General features: G+C 40.1%; 1 protein-coding gene across 3 annotated transcripts in view; it reads right to left on the bottom strand.

Annotated features, from left to right (window-relative positions):
• LOC132124186 (guanine nucleotide exchange factor VAV3-like) overlaps positions 1-17,365 on the bottom strand; it is a 131,739-nt gene that overhangs the window by 9,402 nt on the left and 104,972 nt on the right. For 2 of the 3 annotated variants that reach the window (XM_059535081.1, XM_059535079.1), the window contains exons 15-22: positions 14,777-14,886; positions 12,757-12,858; positions 12,436-12,533; positions 11,250-11,272; positions 5,907-5,940; positions 3,615-3,745; positions 581-646; positions 30-64 (exon numbers count right to left, since the gene is read on the bottom strand). In XM_059535081.1, the coding sequence (XP_059391064.1) occupies positions 30-64; positions 581-646; positions 3,615-3,745; positions 5,907-5,940; positions 11,250-11,272; positions 12,436-12,533; positions 12,757-12,858; positions 14,777-14,886 (599 nt within the window). Of the gene's footprint in view, positions 1-29; positions 65-580; positions 647-3,614; positions 3,776-5,453; positions 5,476-5,906; positions 5,941-11,249; positions 11,273-12,435; positions 12,534-12,756; positions 12,859-14,776; positions 14,887-17,365 lie in introns of all 3 variants that reach the window. The other variant, XM_059535082.1, reaches the window with a different exon arrangement.

Consider the following 17,365-nt stretch of genomic DNA (forward strand, 5'->3'; position numbering starts at 1 on the left):
ATGTGTGGTAGTGTGAATAAAGATCATACCAAGGCTGAGAAGAGTAGTCAACAGGTTTTGGTACCTAAAAAAAAGGGATTGAAAAAGGTGAGAAACAGAATTAAATAAAGAAAGTAGAGCACACATATGTGCACTTTTGTTCTTGAAATTTCACTCAACTCAGTATTTTTAACCCACAGCTCAAGTCTGGGACAATACAACTCATATAAGCGCTAAAATCTGCCCTAGTTACTGTGTCTTTTTACAACCACAATGGTTTTTCTAAATGCACTCATAAAGATAACCTAACATATTTTTTTTCTTAAAATGATTTACAGGTAAGTATGATTGTAAATCATCTTGCAAATAATAGCAGGGCATGTGGACAGAATGCGATAACATGCTATTCACAAAATAAACCAGTGTTGCAGTAAACAAGCACACAATCACCCACAATGCATCTGTCATTCAAAGACAGCCCTAAAGGGGTGCTTTCATTCCTAAACCATTCGAAAACATTGCCTTGATCATATTTGTTTTTGATTGGCAGATAATAAAGAATCATTTGAGCATTATAATATCATCAGGTATCTGTACTCACACATGGGCAAGGCTTCACTGCGTTGCTTGGAAAGAAGCCAACCTCCTTAGTTGCCAGGACTTTACCCTGAAACCATGACATATAATTGCATTACGTTCAGCTGGGCAACTCCTTCTCAATAATTCAGTAACAATTAGTACTTAACACGACACTCTACAAATTTACAGCCGAGAGTTCATTAGAGCTGGAAAAGTCTTGAGAGAATACAGGAGAATGAATAAACAATATAATGCATCCAGCAGGCTGTTTGTAAAATATTTACAGGACTTTTTCTGTAAATATTTAATTAAATATTTTTCTGTAAATATATATTTTTTAAAAAACAAGTCAAAATGGATTTTAAAAAAAGGAAAAAGGAAAAGAAAGAGACGAAGAGAAGAAAATAATCACAATGCATCCTAATTTTCATACTATCCATCTACTACTACTACTAAACTACTATACATCCTAAATAGTATTATTATTAGTAACGTTTTACAAGGGGTGTTTTTTTGGCACAGAATTTTTTACAAGTCTAAAAGTTAAAGGAATAGTTCATCCAAAAAATGAAAAAAGATGTAGATGAGGAGAAAACAGATTTGGAGAAATTTAGCATTACATCACTTGCTCACCAATGGCTCTCCGGTAGCGAATGGGTGCCATCAGAATGAGAGTCCAATTAAAAGTTGAGGATTACTTGTGGATTATTGCAATGATTTTATTAGCTGTTTAGACTCTCATTCTGACGGCACCCCTTCACTGCAGAGGATCCATTGGTGAGCAAGTAATGTAATCTGTTCTGATGAAGACTCATCTACATGTTGGGTGGCCTGAGAGTGAATATATTTTAAGCAAACCTTCGTTTTTGGGTGAACTTTTCCTTTAAATATTAAGACATTTAGGGTACAAAAAATTTAGATGTTAACATGCACATGCAGATGCAACAAGGTTTGTACTAAATGTTGCAATTTAATAAAGTGATAGTATGTCTCAATCCCAGTACACTGTCTTTACCTACTGTACTACTTTTAGTGTAAAATATAAATATGGGAAGCAAATCTGAAGAGAAAGTACACTCAATCTGCATGTTTATTTAATTGGCAAATAATTTATATACAGCTGCTTCCTGTCACTTTCATAACAACAATTGATGTTTCTTAGGCCCAAAGTGCCAGTAATCCTCAGAACTTTCTCGTCCTCCTCCTCAGACAGTCTTCCAGGGAGATGTAGAAAGTGCATTTCTGTCTCATCTACCTCTTCCTTGAACAAATTTGATTTGTAAGTGGATCCTTAAGCACACCCATCCTCAATGCATTTAGTGCATTGACATTTTATCAGCACTCATGATGCTGCCCGACTATTGGTTGTTGCTCAGATAAGGGCCAAATAATGATTAAACTCATAACCCAGTTAGTTCAAACAGATGGAAACCAAAGGCCCAAATGAAATTAGAGTGAGTGATTACGTTTGTCTAGGCACCAGAGCGGCAATAATTGTCTCCGGGTTACCACGGCTACTAGGGTTCTGATCGTCCTTTGCTCCGTCCGGAGCTGCCGCGGGACGCTGGATATTATGAGGTCTCAGGTGACAAGGGAGGCGTAATTTTGCATGAGTTCAAACTGAATAAATCAACTTTCGGGTGCATGGGAGAGCTGGGTGTTCGGAGCCAGTATCGGATGGTGGTCTTAGAATGCGCCAGAACGAGATTAACATGTTAAAACAGGGCAGAAACGTCCTGGACAGCTGGGCCCGTCTGACGGAGAGGGATGTAAGGCCATTTGTGTGTGTGCCAGGCTCTGCCAATTCTCTGGCTCTCTGGACAATCACTGGCTGGTTTCCTCATCGTCTTGGCACGTAATTAACCAGAGCAAGAAGAGTGGGCATTAAGATGGACAGCATGGGCTTTTCTGTCCCATCCCATAAGAACATTTTATTGCTCAAAAGTGGCACTTTCATAAAAACATAAATACTCAATAGTTTCAACTATGTGCCTCCTTAAGAGTATTAAATGCTACATAAATAAGTAAAAAAAATGAAAATAGTTTGTAGAATTTCCACTTTGAAATCAACTTTTGACTTCTTTTTATTATTATTATTATTATTATTATTATTATTGAAAATGTGTGTGACTCTGGAGACTTACTAGTCTTTTTTTATCACAGGAGTTCACATTCAGAATGTTTTGACAATTTATATCAAAAGAAAGTTCGCCCTTTTTTAATTAGTTTCGTGTTAAAATTGTTCTACTATTTAACAATTATTGTTAAACTAAAAATTATGTTCATTCATTTAATAAAAGAAATAAAATAAAACATACATTTTAGATAAAAAAATGAAAATGAAAAGAATTAACAGAAAATTAGAAACGCTGCCTAATTAAACTAATTGAAATGTTTAATATGAAGTACTGAAATAACTAAAGTAAACTATAAATATAATTTAAAGCTAAATAAAAATATAAAAACAACAAATAAAAATGACAAAAGAATAAAACAAAATTACTAAAACTAAAAATTAAAACTCGAAATATAAAAATAAAAGCTAATTCAAAATGTTAATAAATACTGGTTTATACTTAGATTTTGATAATTATCGCTGCATGCTAGTCACTTTTACTTTCTCATTCTAGAGAGCAACTGATTTAGCCAAAAAAAAAAGTGTTAATCATTATTCTGAATCTAGTTAAGTGATTTTCTTTTGTGGGGCTCATGTCAGAGCACAGCACGTGCACCAGCACCTCCTATCAAATGACAACATGACAAATAAAATCTGTCGTCAAGCGCGTGTCTGCTCTCTGGGCATTGTGCTGGTCTGTATTGTTTTTGTATGGCTATGAAATCTAACTCACAATAGCTTTCTTGTGTTGACAAAGGGTCGGATAAGTTAGCATTTCACAGCGAGTCATGCTTAGCAAAGCATAACAACTCAGCCACTCGGCCTTTGCCACAAACACGAGAGGCAATCAATTAGCAGCTAAATGAGTACTAGAGTCATTCCTGCAGGGCTGTATGACTTGAAATGTTTATTTAATATGTAAGATGAAAAACTGTCTCACCTTCCACCAACAGCTACGGATGTTTGCCTCTATCACCTCAATGACATCACCAACCTGGATGTTAAGCGGTGGGCCGCACAGGGGGCTTGGAACCCCGTAATAATTATGGATGACCTGCATCTTAGGTAGACCTAATAAAAAAAATAAAAAAATAATTAAAATAATATATTTGTATGTGTGTGTGTGTGTGTGTTTGTGAACTATATCAGCAACAAGCATACTGAACTTTGACATGACATTACTGCATGTTTTGACACTCTGCCATGTAAAGAACAGGTTTATGTACATGACGCTGTGATCGTAAATCACCACAGGTGACAGCAGAGTCACGTCAATCCTTCATAAAAATGTCAGCAAGCTTGTTTTGTCTCGAGAGTTTGTGCAGTCATGCATGCAGTGCACAGAAGCAGACAATCTTCTGCATCTTCCTCAACCTTGAATTTTAAATCACAGCCGGCCTTGTTTACACTTTTCCTTGATCATTTTAGTGAATCTGATACAAACCCCCCCCCCCCCCCCCCCCAGAGTTACGATGACCAGCTGACCACAAACGTCAGTTGTTCAGTCTGGCTATTACTCTAATTAGTGTTAAGACATTTTTTTTTGTTCAAGTAATTGGACCCAACAGGTCTCGAGCCGCGGGCAGAAATGTGCCGAGTGAACAGTCGTTCAGCCGCTCAAGTGAGCTATGAATGAGTGTGTTTGTGTGCACGGGGCTGCTTTGCTGAAGGGTCAATAGTGATGGTCTCAGCTGGTTGTTTTGCAGCTCTATATATTGTGCCTTTCTGATGATGAGAGGCGAGTTTAGACTCTCTTAACACAACCAGCTGCGGCTGAAGCCTTCCAGCCTTCCAGCCCAGCAGATCACCCAGGCCTTGGGCCTCCAAGCACACCTGGCTGTCTTTGAAGACACTTTTAAAACAGTGTGAGCATGTGCTTCACTGTAGGGAAGCGTCTTGCTGGCATGCTATGCAAAGAACCATTCTGCACAAGGGCAAAGAGTCAGCACCAATAAACACGAAAACACAATTTACCACAAGGAGTTCCAAATTGAATCTCGTGCAATGACAATAAAGTATTCATTCATTCAAATGCATTTCTGCATCAGAATAGCTCATGAAAAGGTCTCTTATATGTGCTAAAAGTTAACAAAACAGCATGTTTTAGAGTTTAAAGAACAAAAGAGCACACTTTAACACACCTATCATCAAAAAGGAACACTATTTGAGGTACCATTCATGCACAAAGATTGCACTTGAAATAAAACAATTCAGCTGAAATGAACAAACTACAAATTTTATCCAGAATCATGCAAATACTATTTTGCACACAAACAGCTCTTAAAGAGTCCAGTTTTTTCTGTAGCCTGATGATTTTTGTTCATGGTATTCACCTCCAATAAATGGTTTGCAAAAGGAGACACAGCATAAATGTATTCAAATTATATTTGAATTGAAACTGGGAACTGAAAAGAATTGGAATCTGAATCGGAATCGATAAAGTTCAACCAATACCCAACCCTAATTGAGATGAGGTGGTGGAAGTCTTGCATTTCTGTAAAAAGTGCATGCAAAAACAATGAGCGGAGTTGACTTTTTAAAAGGAATTTGAGGACATTTATAATCTGCAAACCAAATGTGTATATATATATATATATATATATATATATATATATATATATATGTGTGTGTCTGTGTGTGTATGATCTGCAAACCAAATGTGTGTATATATATATATATATATATGTGTGTGTGTGTGTGTGTCTGTGTGTGTGTGTGTGTGTGTGTGTGTGTGTGTACTGCCTATGCTAATAGTTTAAACGGAGGGTCAGGCAAGCTCATGATTTTAAACTGAAGAAGCTCTCCACAGCTTAAAACACACATAATACGATTACATTTCGTGAATCTACACTGGATGAAGTGGGTTAAGCATTTTGGACTAAGGGGTTATGGGAAATATAGACTGGGTTGTCTAGTAAGGCCCTATCTACACAAGCAAAGCTAAACAATAGAGCTACAGGGGTTAAATCTTTTCCCGCTCATATCCGACACTAAGACCTGGTTTAGTGAATGAGCTTGCATTACCAGCACACAACAACAGTACGGCTCAGTGACTCCAGACTAAATCAACATAATCTAGCTCAGACTGACGAAGTATATAATGTACAAGACTATGCATGTTTTGTAAGCATGATGCATGAGGGTGAATGAATAAATGCATAATTGTCATGTTTGGGTGAGCTCTCCTTTTAAGAATGCAAAATGTGACTGATTTTGTGTGCTCACTATTTACCTGCATCTCCTCCACGACAGGGTGTTTTTCCAATCTGTAATCAAAGTAAATAAATCACATGATTCATTCTGTTGCCAAACACAGACATTGCAATGCATTAATGATTTGATGATTAAGTAAAACTTTGTGCAAGCACACAATTAATCTCATCATTCATTTTTGACAAGTAAACACTGTTTGTCACACCACTGCACAAAAACACGTTCATCCTGTAACATTTGTACAAAGATGGAGAATTTCCATCACTGCACTCTGGGCAAATTGCATGTCAATATCCTTATTACATGCTATATAAATTACGTTGAGTTTGTTATTGCAAAATGATGACCGTGCAATTAATAAAACTGGTGTGCAATTAAATAAATGCACAATCCATAACGTATATACAGTACAGACCAAAAGTTTGGAAACATTACTATTTCTAATGTTTTTGAAAGAAGTTTCTTCTGCTCATCAAGCCTGCATTTATTTGATCAAAAATACAGAAAAAAATGTAATATTGTGATATATTATTACAATTTAAAATAATTGTTTTTAAATTTATTATACTTTAAATTATCATTTATTTCTGTGATGCAAAGCTGAATTTTTAGGATCATTATGACATGACCCTTTAGAAATTATTCCAATATGATGATTCATTATCAAAGTTGGAAACAGTTCTGCTGCTTAATATTTTTCAGAACATGTGATACGTTTTTAGGATACTTTGATGAATAAAAAGTAAAAAAAAAAAAGAAGCTATGTTTTTAAAATATAAACATTTTGTAATAACAATATAGACTACTGGTCAATAATTTGGGGCCAGTAATTTTTTTTCTTTCTTTTTTTTAATAGAATCAATACTTTTTATTCAGCAAGGGTGTGTTAAATTGATAAAAAGTGATAGTAAAGAAAATATATTATTAGAATATATATTATTAGAATTTTTTTATTTTATTTTTTATAAATGCAGTTCTTTTTAACCTTTTATTCATCAAATATATTAGACAGCAGAACTGTTTCCAACACTCATAATAAATCAGAATATTAGAATGATTTCTAAATGATCATGTGATAGACTGGATGTTACATGTGACACTGAAGGCTGGAGTAATGATGCTGAAAATTCAGCTTTGCATCACAGGAATAAATTATTTTTATAAGTATATGTATTAAGTGTCACAAACACGCCAGGTTCCTCCTCCACACAATCACGACGCACACCCTCACCTGAGTACTAATCACCACCACCTGATCAGCATTACCTTCATCCACCTCAGCACCACAAAAGCCACACACACGCACTCAGTCATTGTCCGGTGACGTTCGCGACAAGATCATTCCTGCGCTAACTATTAGGACTAACTCCTCTTTACCTTCTCTCCAAGGATAACCTCCGAAGTCTCTTCTTCCGTCTTCTCTCCAAGGATTACCTCCAAGATCCTCCCAAAGACCCCACGGTGCCTGTGTGTGGTACCCTCCTTCCCGGCACGGATCCCAGCACCCATCCACTCCTTACTTCCCGCTCCTCTGCTTGTGTCCATTTAATAAACTACATCTTTCATCTGTTACTCCTCTGTCTCCGAGTGATCCGTAACAGATGACCGGACCAGCACCGAGAGACACAAGCATGAGCCTCACGGATCCCTTCCAGGAATTAGTAGATGCACTCCGCCGTACACTTATGTCAGCACCTGCATCACCACCACCAGCGAGCACTTCCGCGGATCCTATCATCCCTCCTTCACCTGCCGTGCACGCCAGTCCCATGGCACGGCCAGCGCCCTACTCTGGTTCGGCGGAGGAATGCAGCGGATTCTTGCTTCAGTGTTCACTGGTCCTGGAGATGCAACCGCTCTCGTACCCTACGGATCGAGCCAAGGTAGCTTTCATTATCTCCCAGGTACAAGGCAAGGCTTTACAATGGGCAGACTCTCTCTGGACCCAGAATAATCCTGTAACCCAGTCATATTCTAGCTTCATCGAACACTTCCGGGAAGTTTTCGGCAAACCTGCCTGGGACTCCTCTATAGGTGAGAGATTATACAACTTGAAAAAAGGGAATATGTCTGTCAATGATTATGACTTGCAGTTCAGGACTCTGGCGGCCTCTAGTGGATGGAACGAACAGGCCCTTCTCACTACCTATCGCCAAGGATTGGAGCCCAGAGTGCGGTTGCATCTCGCTGCATACGAGGATACCATCGGCCTCGAGCGATTCATCCAGCTGTCCATCCGCTTCGCCACTCGTATGCAGTCGTGCTTAGAAGAGCGCCAGGCGCATTCCTCCTCTCCGCTCTGCCGGCCAGAGAACGTCAGCTCCCCAGAACCAGCCAGCGAGCCCATGGTCGTGGACTCCTACCGCCTCACTATGGCGGAGCGTCAAAGACGGCTGGCCCAGAATCTTTGTCTGTACTGTGCAGCTCCGGGGCTTACCATAGCTGGGTGCCCCGTCCGTCCTCCTCGTCCCATGGTGAGTGCCATCCTTCCTTCACGATATTCTATGAAACCATTCACCACTGTTGTGACACTTACTGCGGCTGATGTGTCTCTTCCAGTTTCCGCACTCCTCGATTCTGGGTCAGCCGGCAACTTCATCTCCGGCGCCCTCTGCCGTCAACTCAGTCTCCCAACCTCGTCCACGGCGGCCGCTTACCAAATCCACACCATCACCGGCAGGCCGTTAAGCAAGAAGTATGTACGCCACTGCGTGGGTCCAATCTCTCTCCAAACTGGACTCCTTCACCATGAGAACATTCATCTGCTGGTTCTGGAGGATTCCACCGCTGACGTCATCCTAGGGCGCCCGTGGTTGGAGCAGCATAACCCGGTAATCTCCTGGAAGACCGGAGAAATCCTGAAGTGGGGCGAAGCCTGCTTTCAATCCTGTATCTCCGGCTGTCCAGTTCCCGTGGAACGTCCCTCCGAATCACTACCAGTCTACACCACCTCTATTGAAAGCCCTGTCATCAACCAATCCATCTCCATACCCCAGAGCTACGCCCCCTTCAGTGATGTTTTCTGCCCGAAGCGGGCCTCCAAGCTGCCTCCACACCGGCCATGGGACTGTGCCATAGATCTGCTGCCGGGTGAACCAGTGCCTAGGGGACGGATCTATCCCCTATCCGTTCCCGAGGAGAAGGCCATGGAGGATTACATCAGGGAGGCGCTGGCTCAAGGATACATCCGCCCATCTACCTCCCCTGCTGCTTCGAGTTTCTTCTTCGTGGCCAAGAAGGATGGAGGTTTGCGGCCATGTATCGACTACAGAGCCCTGAATAAAATTACTCAGAAGTTTCGCTATCCTCTTCCCCTCGTCCCAGGGGCCCTAGAACATCTTCGTGGTGCCACTGTATTCTCCAAGTTGGACCTCCGCAGCGCGTATAACCTCATCCGGATACGCGAGGGGGACGAGTGGAAGACCGCCTTCATCACCCCTACTGGCCACTACGAGTACTGCGTGATGCCGTATGGGCTAGTAAACGCCCCCTCCGTATTCCAGGATTTCATGCATGAGGTGCTCCGGGATTTCCTCCATCAATTCGTCCTAGTGTATATCGATGACATCCTGATATAATCCCGGAGCCAGGCCGAACATCGACGCCATGTTGCGGAGGTCCTGCAACGCCTGAGGGACTTCCAGCTCTACCTAAAAGCAGAGAAGTGCTCATTCCATCAGCCCTCAGTGCAGTTCCTTGGCTATACCATCGACCGCAGTAGATCGGACGCTTCCTCCATACCTTCTGTCACGGCCACCAGAACTCCTGGAACCAATTCCTGGGGTGGGCCGAGTACGCACAGAACTCCCTCCGTCAACCCACCACCGGACTCACACCCTTCCAGTGCGTACTCTGCTACCAGCCACCCCTGTTTCCCTGGTCTGGAGAGCCCTCTGACGTTCCCGCGGTCGACTATTGGTTCCGGGAGAGCGAGAGGGTCTGGGACGCGGCCCATCACCAACTTCTACGGGCGCTCCGTAGACGCAGGACGGCAGCCGACCCTCGCCGTTCCGAGGCCCCCCAGTACCAACCCGGTCAGAAGGTCTGGCTGTCTACCGGGACATCCGCCTGCGTCTACCCTGCCGCAAGCTTAGTCCCAGATTCATTGGCCCGTTCACTATCACTCAGCAGATCAATCCGGTCACCTACAAACTGCAACTTCCTCCCGAGTACCGATTCACCCCACATTCCATGTCTCACACCTGAAACCTCACCATCCTTCTGTTCTTCCCTCCACAGAACCTGGCGAGACGGAAGCCCCCCCTCCACTCCTCCTAGATGACGGCGCAGCCTACTCGATCAAGGACATCCTGGACTCCCGGCGGCGTGGTGGGCAGCTTGAGTATCTAGTGGACTGGGAAGGCTACGGTCCAGAGGAACGCTCCTGGGTCCCACGCAACGACATCTTGGACCCCTCCTTGCTGGATACCTTCCACTCAAGACACCCCAACCGACCAGCTCCCAGGGGCAGAGGACGCCCACCACGACGTCGGGGTCCCCGGCCCTCAGGAGCGGGCCCTGGGGAGGGGGGTACTGTCACAAACACGCCAGGTTCCTCCTCCACACAATCACGACGCACACCCTCACCTGAGTACTAATCACCACCACCTGATCCGCATCACCTTCATCCACCTCAGCACCACAAAAGCCACACACACGCACTCAGTCATTGTCCGGTCACGTTCGCGACAAGATCATTCCTGCGCTAACTATTAGGACTAACTCCTCTTTACCTTCTCTCCAAGGATAACCTCCGAAGTCTCTTCTTCCGTCTTCTCTCCAAGGATTACCTCCAAGATCCTCCCAAAGACCCCACGGTGCGTGTGTGTGGTACCCTCCTTCCCGGCACGGATCCCAGCACCCATCCACTCCTTACTTCCCGCTCCTCTGCTTGTGTCCATTTAATAAACTACATCTTTCATCTGTTACTCCTCTGTCTCCGAGTGATCCGTAACATTAAGTATATTCAAATAGAAAACTATTATTCTAAGTTGTAATAATATTTCACAATATTACTGTTTTTTCTGTATTTTTGATCAAATAAATGCAGGCTTGATGAGCAGAAGAAACTTCTTTCAAAAACATTAAAAATGGTAATGTTTCCAAACTTTTGGTCTGTACTGTATATCAACCTAAACTGCATTAACTCTGGGCTAGAAACAATCTCATAATGTTTCTCCGTAAATACTGCATCAAACTTTAATAAAGTCATATTTCTTCAACAACAATTCCATGAATAATGCTGCAGCAACTTTAAAATGCATTGTAAGATAATTTTAGTACTAATTTTAAATGATAATCAATAGAAGTTAATGACAAAACTAAATTTACAGATTCACTGGAAAAGGAACAAAAACCTCACCTGTGGTCCGAAAGAGCTGGAATCTGCAAAGATGTTGAAGACAGGCATGGTTAGAGTCAATCTACACTTTCAGATGAACACAATGTACAGACGATGTCAATAGAGTGTGTGGAACATGTTGTGCTGTGAACCTTTACGATTTGTTTTGCTATGCTGCAGGTACCTGACAGCTGTGCGAGCTAAATTGATATGAGGGGCCGGACTACGTGGAGTTATGCACCAGGAGCCAGTCTCATTGGCTCCTGAGGGAAAGGCCGGGCCTGTACTTGGAGTGTACAGTGAACTTTGTCCTCTTGCACTAGTGTACACCTCTAGTAGGGCTAGTAACAAACACACACACACACATACACACACCCACACAGACAGAGACAGAGACGTACAGATATACACACAGAGTGGAATCTTGTGTACAAAACAACAAAGAGGCCAGACTTGACAAACACACCCTCTGCATGGAGCTTTTCACACTTCCTTCATTTTCAGTGAACATTCTCATTTGTCTTTAAGTTGTATTATTGTATTGTGCTTCTCAAATCATTCGTCCTGTGATGTGAGATAATGAGTCAGAGGTACCAGAATTTTGAGAGATCATGAAATATACTTTGCATATCCCAGAATCCCGTTTTTTTTTTTTTTTTGCATATTTTTGGTGGTTGAAAACTGTAGAATTCTGCATAATAAATCGTATGAATGTATTATATAAATCCACACTCTTATTGCTAGTTGAAAGCACAAACAAAATAGCTAATAGGACATGGGGAATGCAGAACTGATGAGGGTTTAGAGAGAGCTCAGCTGTGCATAAAAATGGTAACAAGGAAATTCTGCGGCAGCCCTGATTAATGCCTAGAACAATAAGAGCTGGCACTGTTGGCAGGCGCGTACACACATACATACATCATAGGTTCAAGGAGCCAACCAAGCCTGTTTGTCTGTTTGTCATCACACGTCACACTTTTCTACGTGGCCTAGGTTATTATTAGGAATCTCTGGGTGTTGACAGCTTTTATTGCCCTATAAGTTACACTACAGTGTAGGTCAATCATAAGCGTACAGCAAGGTAAGCCATCACATAACGGTGAAACATGAGCCAGAGGCTCCAGCGCAGCTCTGCAAATAGACGCTTCATAATGTGTATGTACAGAAATTACTAGAAAGAGTATGTTGTGTTGAATGCGGGGCTCACCGGCACTGCTTTTGACACAGAAATCCACCCTACCAAGACACTCCTTATGGGCGCCAGCACCACATTTGGAGCAGCGGTACCCTTGATAGAAGACTCCTCTGAGAAAATGAACAATAATTCAAAATTATGGATAGATCAAACAATATATGAATAGATATATAGAACAATAGACAGTATGACAGAACGATAGATAGATAGATAGATAGATAGATAGATAGATAGATAGATAGATAGATAGATAGATAGATAGATAGATAGATAGATAGATAGATAGATAGATAGATAGATAGATAGATAGATAGATAGATATGGTGAGCTCACCTCAGCAGCATTTCACACGAGCTGCAGGATGTGGTCGTCTCAAAGGTGTGCATGCGGAACTCATGGAAATTACTTTTCCCGCTCTCTGGACAGATGTTCGATCTGTTGAGACAGAAAGGGAGAGAGAAAGTGGCTGTTAAAAACAAGTCTGAAGACCTATTTGCATAAACATAACTCATGAACACGGAACTGCTCGTTTCCATCTGTCGCCTTCTCCCACCATCCAATCAGCTGTGATTTTCTCTTAAGACACATAAGGGTAACTAGATATTTGCATTTTCTGAAAAAAAAAAAGAAAACCAAAATTAAATGCCACAAAGCTAGGATGCTACTTGAATCCCTGAATGTACTGCACATACTATAAAACATATTTAAAATGACATTTCTAAGTATATTCAAACTAATAATTTGTTTAATTATATAGTAATGTAGATAAAGTTCTTGAAAATAAATTGATTTATAAACTGTTACTGAAGACAAGTGTATCTCAAACATTCTCAAGGATGATGACCGGAGTAATGGCTGCTGAATATCAGCTTTGCATCACAGGAGTAAATTACATTTTAAAATCATTTAAAATAGAAAGCAATAGTGATGCTGTATTAGTGTAATTACAGCACCAGCAGGGCAGGAGTCATGATGCCGTCTATGGCACTACTACTGTTTTATAATCCAAAACCCTCCACCTCCTTTCTGTTTTTCCATATCTATCCATCTCGAATAACTCTTGAGTGGCAAGTGCCCTTATAATAAAGGCGTTAACAAATGACGGACAGATGAGAGAGCTGTCTGTGCATGCTGATGTCATGAAATTGGCAAGTGATCACAACAGCCGCGGAGTGATCTGATGGCACATGACAGAGAGAAAATGTGCACTGACTCACCACTGTTCTCCAGGATTAATGAGCCCTTCAGATAAATCTGTTAAAAACATGTTATCTAATTAATCAGAGCCCTGTCTTCTGTCTTTGATGCATTACAGTTTTTTTTTTCTCTCACCTTATTCCAAGCATTTTTGTTTTTTCATGGATGTGCCCTTTTTGGATATACATGAAATTTGGTAAATTACTTGACTGATGGTTTATTGCAGTTTTCATCTACATTTTACTCATTGTTGGGATCACGTATTGCCTTGGTATTTCATAATACAAAGATTTACTTGAATCTTAGTCTCCTAAGAATAGTAAATGGAATCAAATTGAAGTGAAGGAAGATAAAAAGGCCTCTGGATGGGTATAAATTAAATGGCAAATATCATAGGATTTCTTCTGCATTTTGATACACCATGTAGACATATTCTAATGTGCAACATGACATCAGAAACCACCCAGTTTTTTACATATATAAATATTTAAAGCATGATATGTAAACAAAAATTGTTTGTTTAAAGGAACAGTTCACCCAAATAAATGACAATGTTGTGTCAGACCCATGCAAATTTTGAATAATAGACAAGTCACTCTGTTCCATGCAACTACAATAAATAAAGCATAAAAAAAGAATTAAAGTTCCATCAAATTAACATAAAAGTGGTCCATATCCTAGAAAAAATGGTCATACAACACTAAATTACAATAGGTTTTGGTGCAAGAAACAATAAAAGTAGACTTTAAGACTAAAAATACCTGCTGCAAAAGTGTAGAATATATATATATATATATATATATATATATTTATTTTTTTTTTTAACAATCAACCTTAATAAAAGAAAATGACTTGGTATATACTAGTCTACCTGCAAAACTGAACCAACCATTCTGAAGGAATGAAAACCCTTTGGGTCACATTATTTTTTATAAGGTATGCTACTGCAACAATGCTTGGCTCAGCAAGTCTGTCCTCATTACTGCGTTTGTTCTGTAGTAAAAATAAACACTAATGGAGTTTTGTCTTGAATCAGGGCCAGGACATACTGTCGTGGATAAATCATGCTTTTGTGTCTGCTGTCAAGACAGATAACAAACCTGAAAAACAAGACAGTACAGTGCAGAGCTTCAGAGCCGACAAAAGACACACTCACAATGCCATGCCAAACTGCTCCAGCCATTTCTTCTTTAGTTCCTTGGTTTTGAAGAAGAACTCAAAGCCGCTCTGACCCTGATTGTGTGTGAGGTAGAATCCGTGGCACCACTGGAAGAGAAAGAGAAGGCAAGAACATCCATGTTATAAATGCAAAACACACACACATGCACAGATAAAGCAAAGACAAACACTGTCATAAAGCCATTTGATTTGAAACATCTAAGACTCCTCTAACAAGGATGAGAGTACAAAGCTCTTTGTAGACAACATGATGGTGCGAGGGGGTCATTGTTGTTAATGCAAGACTGACGAAATGCTATTATCAAATCTAGAAGGGTCATCCTGTTATCGTCTGTTGGCATTGTGTTAACATTTACATCATATTGCACCTGATGTAGATATTGACTTCACTGAACAAATGGATCAGGTTTCATCACTCAAAAGAAATGACAAGTGTGGACAGTCAGATTTGAAAAACAAACATCTTTTTTGTGTGCAATGTGAACAAAAGTATAGAGGATGCAGCTAAATAAGCTGTTATGCATCTGTCTGAAATTATTCGATTAATGAACAGCAAGGGATTTGACTGGAAATTTTAGATTTTGAAAGGCCTGGCATTAACATGCTTTTTGTATGCAAATAGTTTTCAAATCTACTATGCTCACCAAGAGTGCATTTATTAGATTTTTAAAAATACAGTAAATACAGTAATATTGTAAAATATTCTTAAAACTTAAAATGACTCTTTTTTTATTTTAATATATTTTAAAATGTAAATTATTCATGTAAAGGCAAAGCTGAATTTTCAGCATCATTACTCCAGACTTCAGTGTCACATGATCCTTCAGAAATCATGAAATATGCAGATTTGCTGCTGAGAAAAGCATTCTTTATTATCAATGTTAATACAGTTTTGCTGATTAATATTTTTTAAAGATTCTTTGATGAACAGAACTTTCAAAAGAATCTGAACCAGAAATTATTTGTAACATTATAAATCTTTTTACTGTCGCATCTAATTAAGTTAATGAATCCTTGAAATGAGAGAAATGTTCCAATTTAAAAAAAAGAATAGTAGATCATGTGAGCGAACCACAAGAATGCAGTATCTGTTTTGTTTTGTTTTGTTTTGTTTTGGTTTGTTTTTTTTGTTTTTTTTTGTTTGTTTTTTTTGTTTTTTTTTGGCCAGCCCGAGCTATTTTCTGTTCATTGCCTGTTCATTCTAGGGCTGTGCGATTAATAGAAATCGTCATAAAATCACGATTTGAGCGTGTGCGATTTCTAAATGGCTTTATAGCACGATTTTCCACGGACCTGACCTCCCGCAGTATGCTGTCCAATGATCCAATCAGAATGCAATGTGCCTAGTGCGAGAACAGAACAGACTGGGCATATGCCTAACTCCAGGTTCATACACTGTCTGTGATGCGCCTTTTTTCCGAGTCCATGTTAACGGATCAGAGCGTACACACTGCAAGCGATAAAAGGCTAGAAATAAAAAAAATTATATCTAGCACATGAGAATAGAGAGAGTTGTGAGTGCACAGGATGCAGTTTAAGTGAGAGGAGACACATTTTAAGTGTTTGCACTCTCTCCGCACTAGAGCAGCGAGTATCTGAGCAAGTACATCTGGTTTTGTGACAGAGCAAAGGAAATCTGCGTGCGAACGGGGAGAACACGTTATTTTAATGTGCTTTCGCGTTATAATAACGCGCTGTCGCTGCTGCTTCTGCACTGCTTACACAGACTGCAAACAGAGTACGTGTGAACCGGTATAATGTATAATAAAAAATATATTTCAACACCTGAGTCACCGCTACATTAATGAGCTCTATGAACAATGCATGGCAAAAAAGAAAAAAAAGTCCCTGGACACTGGATCTGGATTTATTTATTTATATTTTTTTGCCATAAGTCTATACATTTTGTTACACCTTTACTATAGTGATTCTTTTGACTTATGTCTGTTTTAGAGATGTTACAACTTTTTGATAAAGCTCTAATTGGTTTTCTTTTGGAAATATGTTTAAATGAAAAATCATCCTGAATGCATTTATGTAGTAAAATTTATGTAAAGCATATCCGTGTGTGTCAAAATTGTGATTAAAATCGAAATCTCAAAATGTATCAAAGAAATCGCGATAGGTTTTTTTTTTTTGTCCATATCGCACAGCCATAGTTCATTCAGTAAATACAGTTAACAATCTAGCTTCTAAATACTAAGTTATTAACCCAACAATAGCAGGGTCAGTTAATTTTTTTTGTAGTGTGCCGCGCAAACATATGTGTGGGCCGCGAGGTGAAAAAGGTTGGGAACCACTGCCCTAGAGTAACCCTAATAATAATAGTGATGTTTATGTGGCATATGTTTACCAGCATTATTTCTCAATAAAACTCTTTCTTGCACACACTCTCTCAATCTTGTACATGTATTATTTACAACATTATCTAACAAACAATCATCCTGGCACAGCAGCACGTGATGTAATATGACAAACAACATCATGCTTTCTAATTTAGCTGTGTCTGGTGTCGGCTGCGTTCGTTAGCAGTCGCTGGACAGGTTTTAATAAGAAACACCATCTG

Source organism: Carassius carassius, chromosome 42, assembly GCF_963082965.1.
Source record: "Carassius carassius chromosome 42, fCarCar2.1, whole genome shotgun sequence".
Taxonomy (NCBI): Eukaryota; Metazoa; Chordata; class Actinopteri; order Cypriniformes; family Cyprinidae; genus Carassius; species Carassius carassius.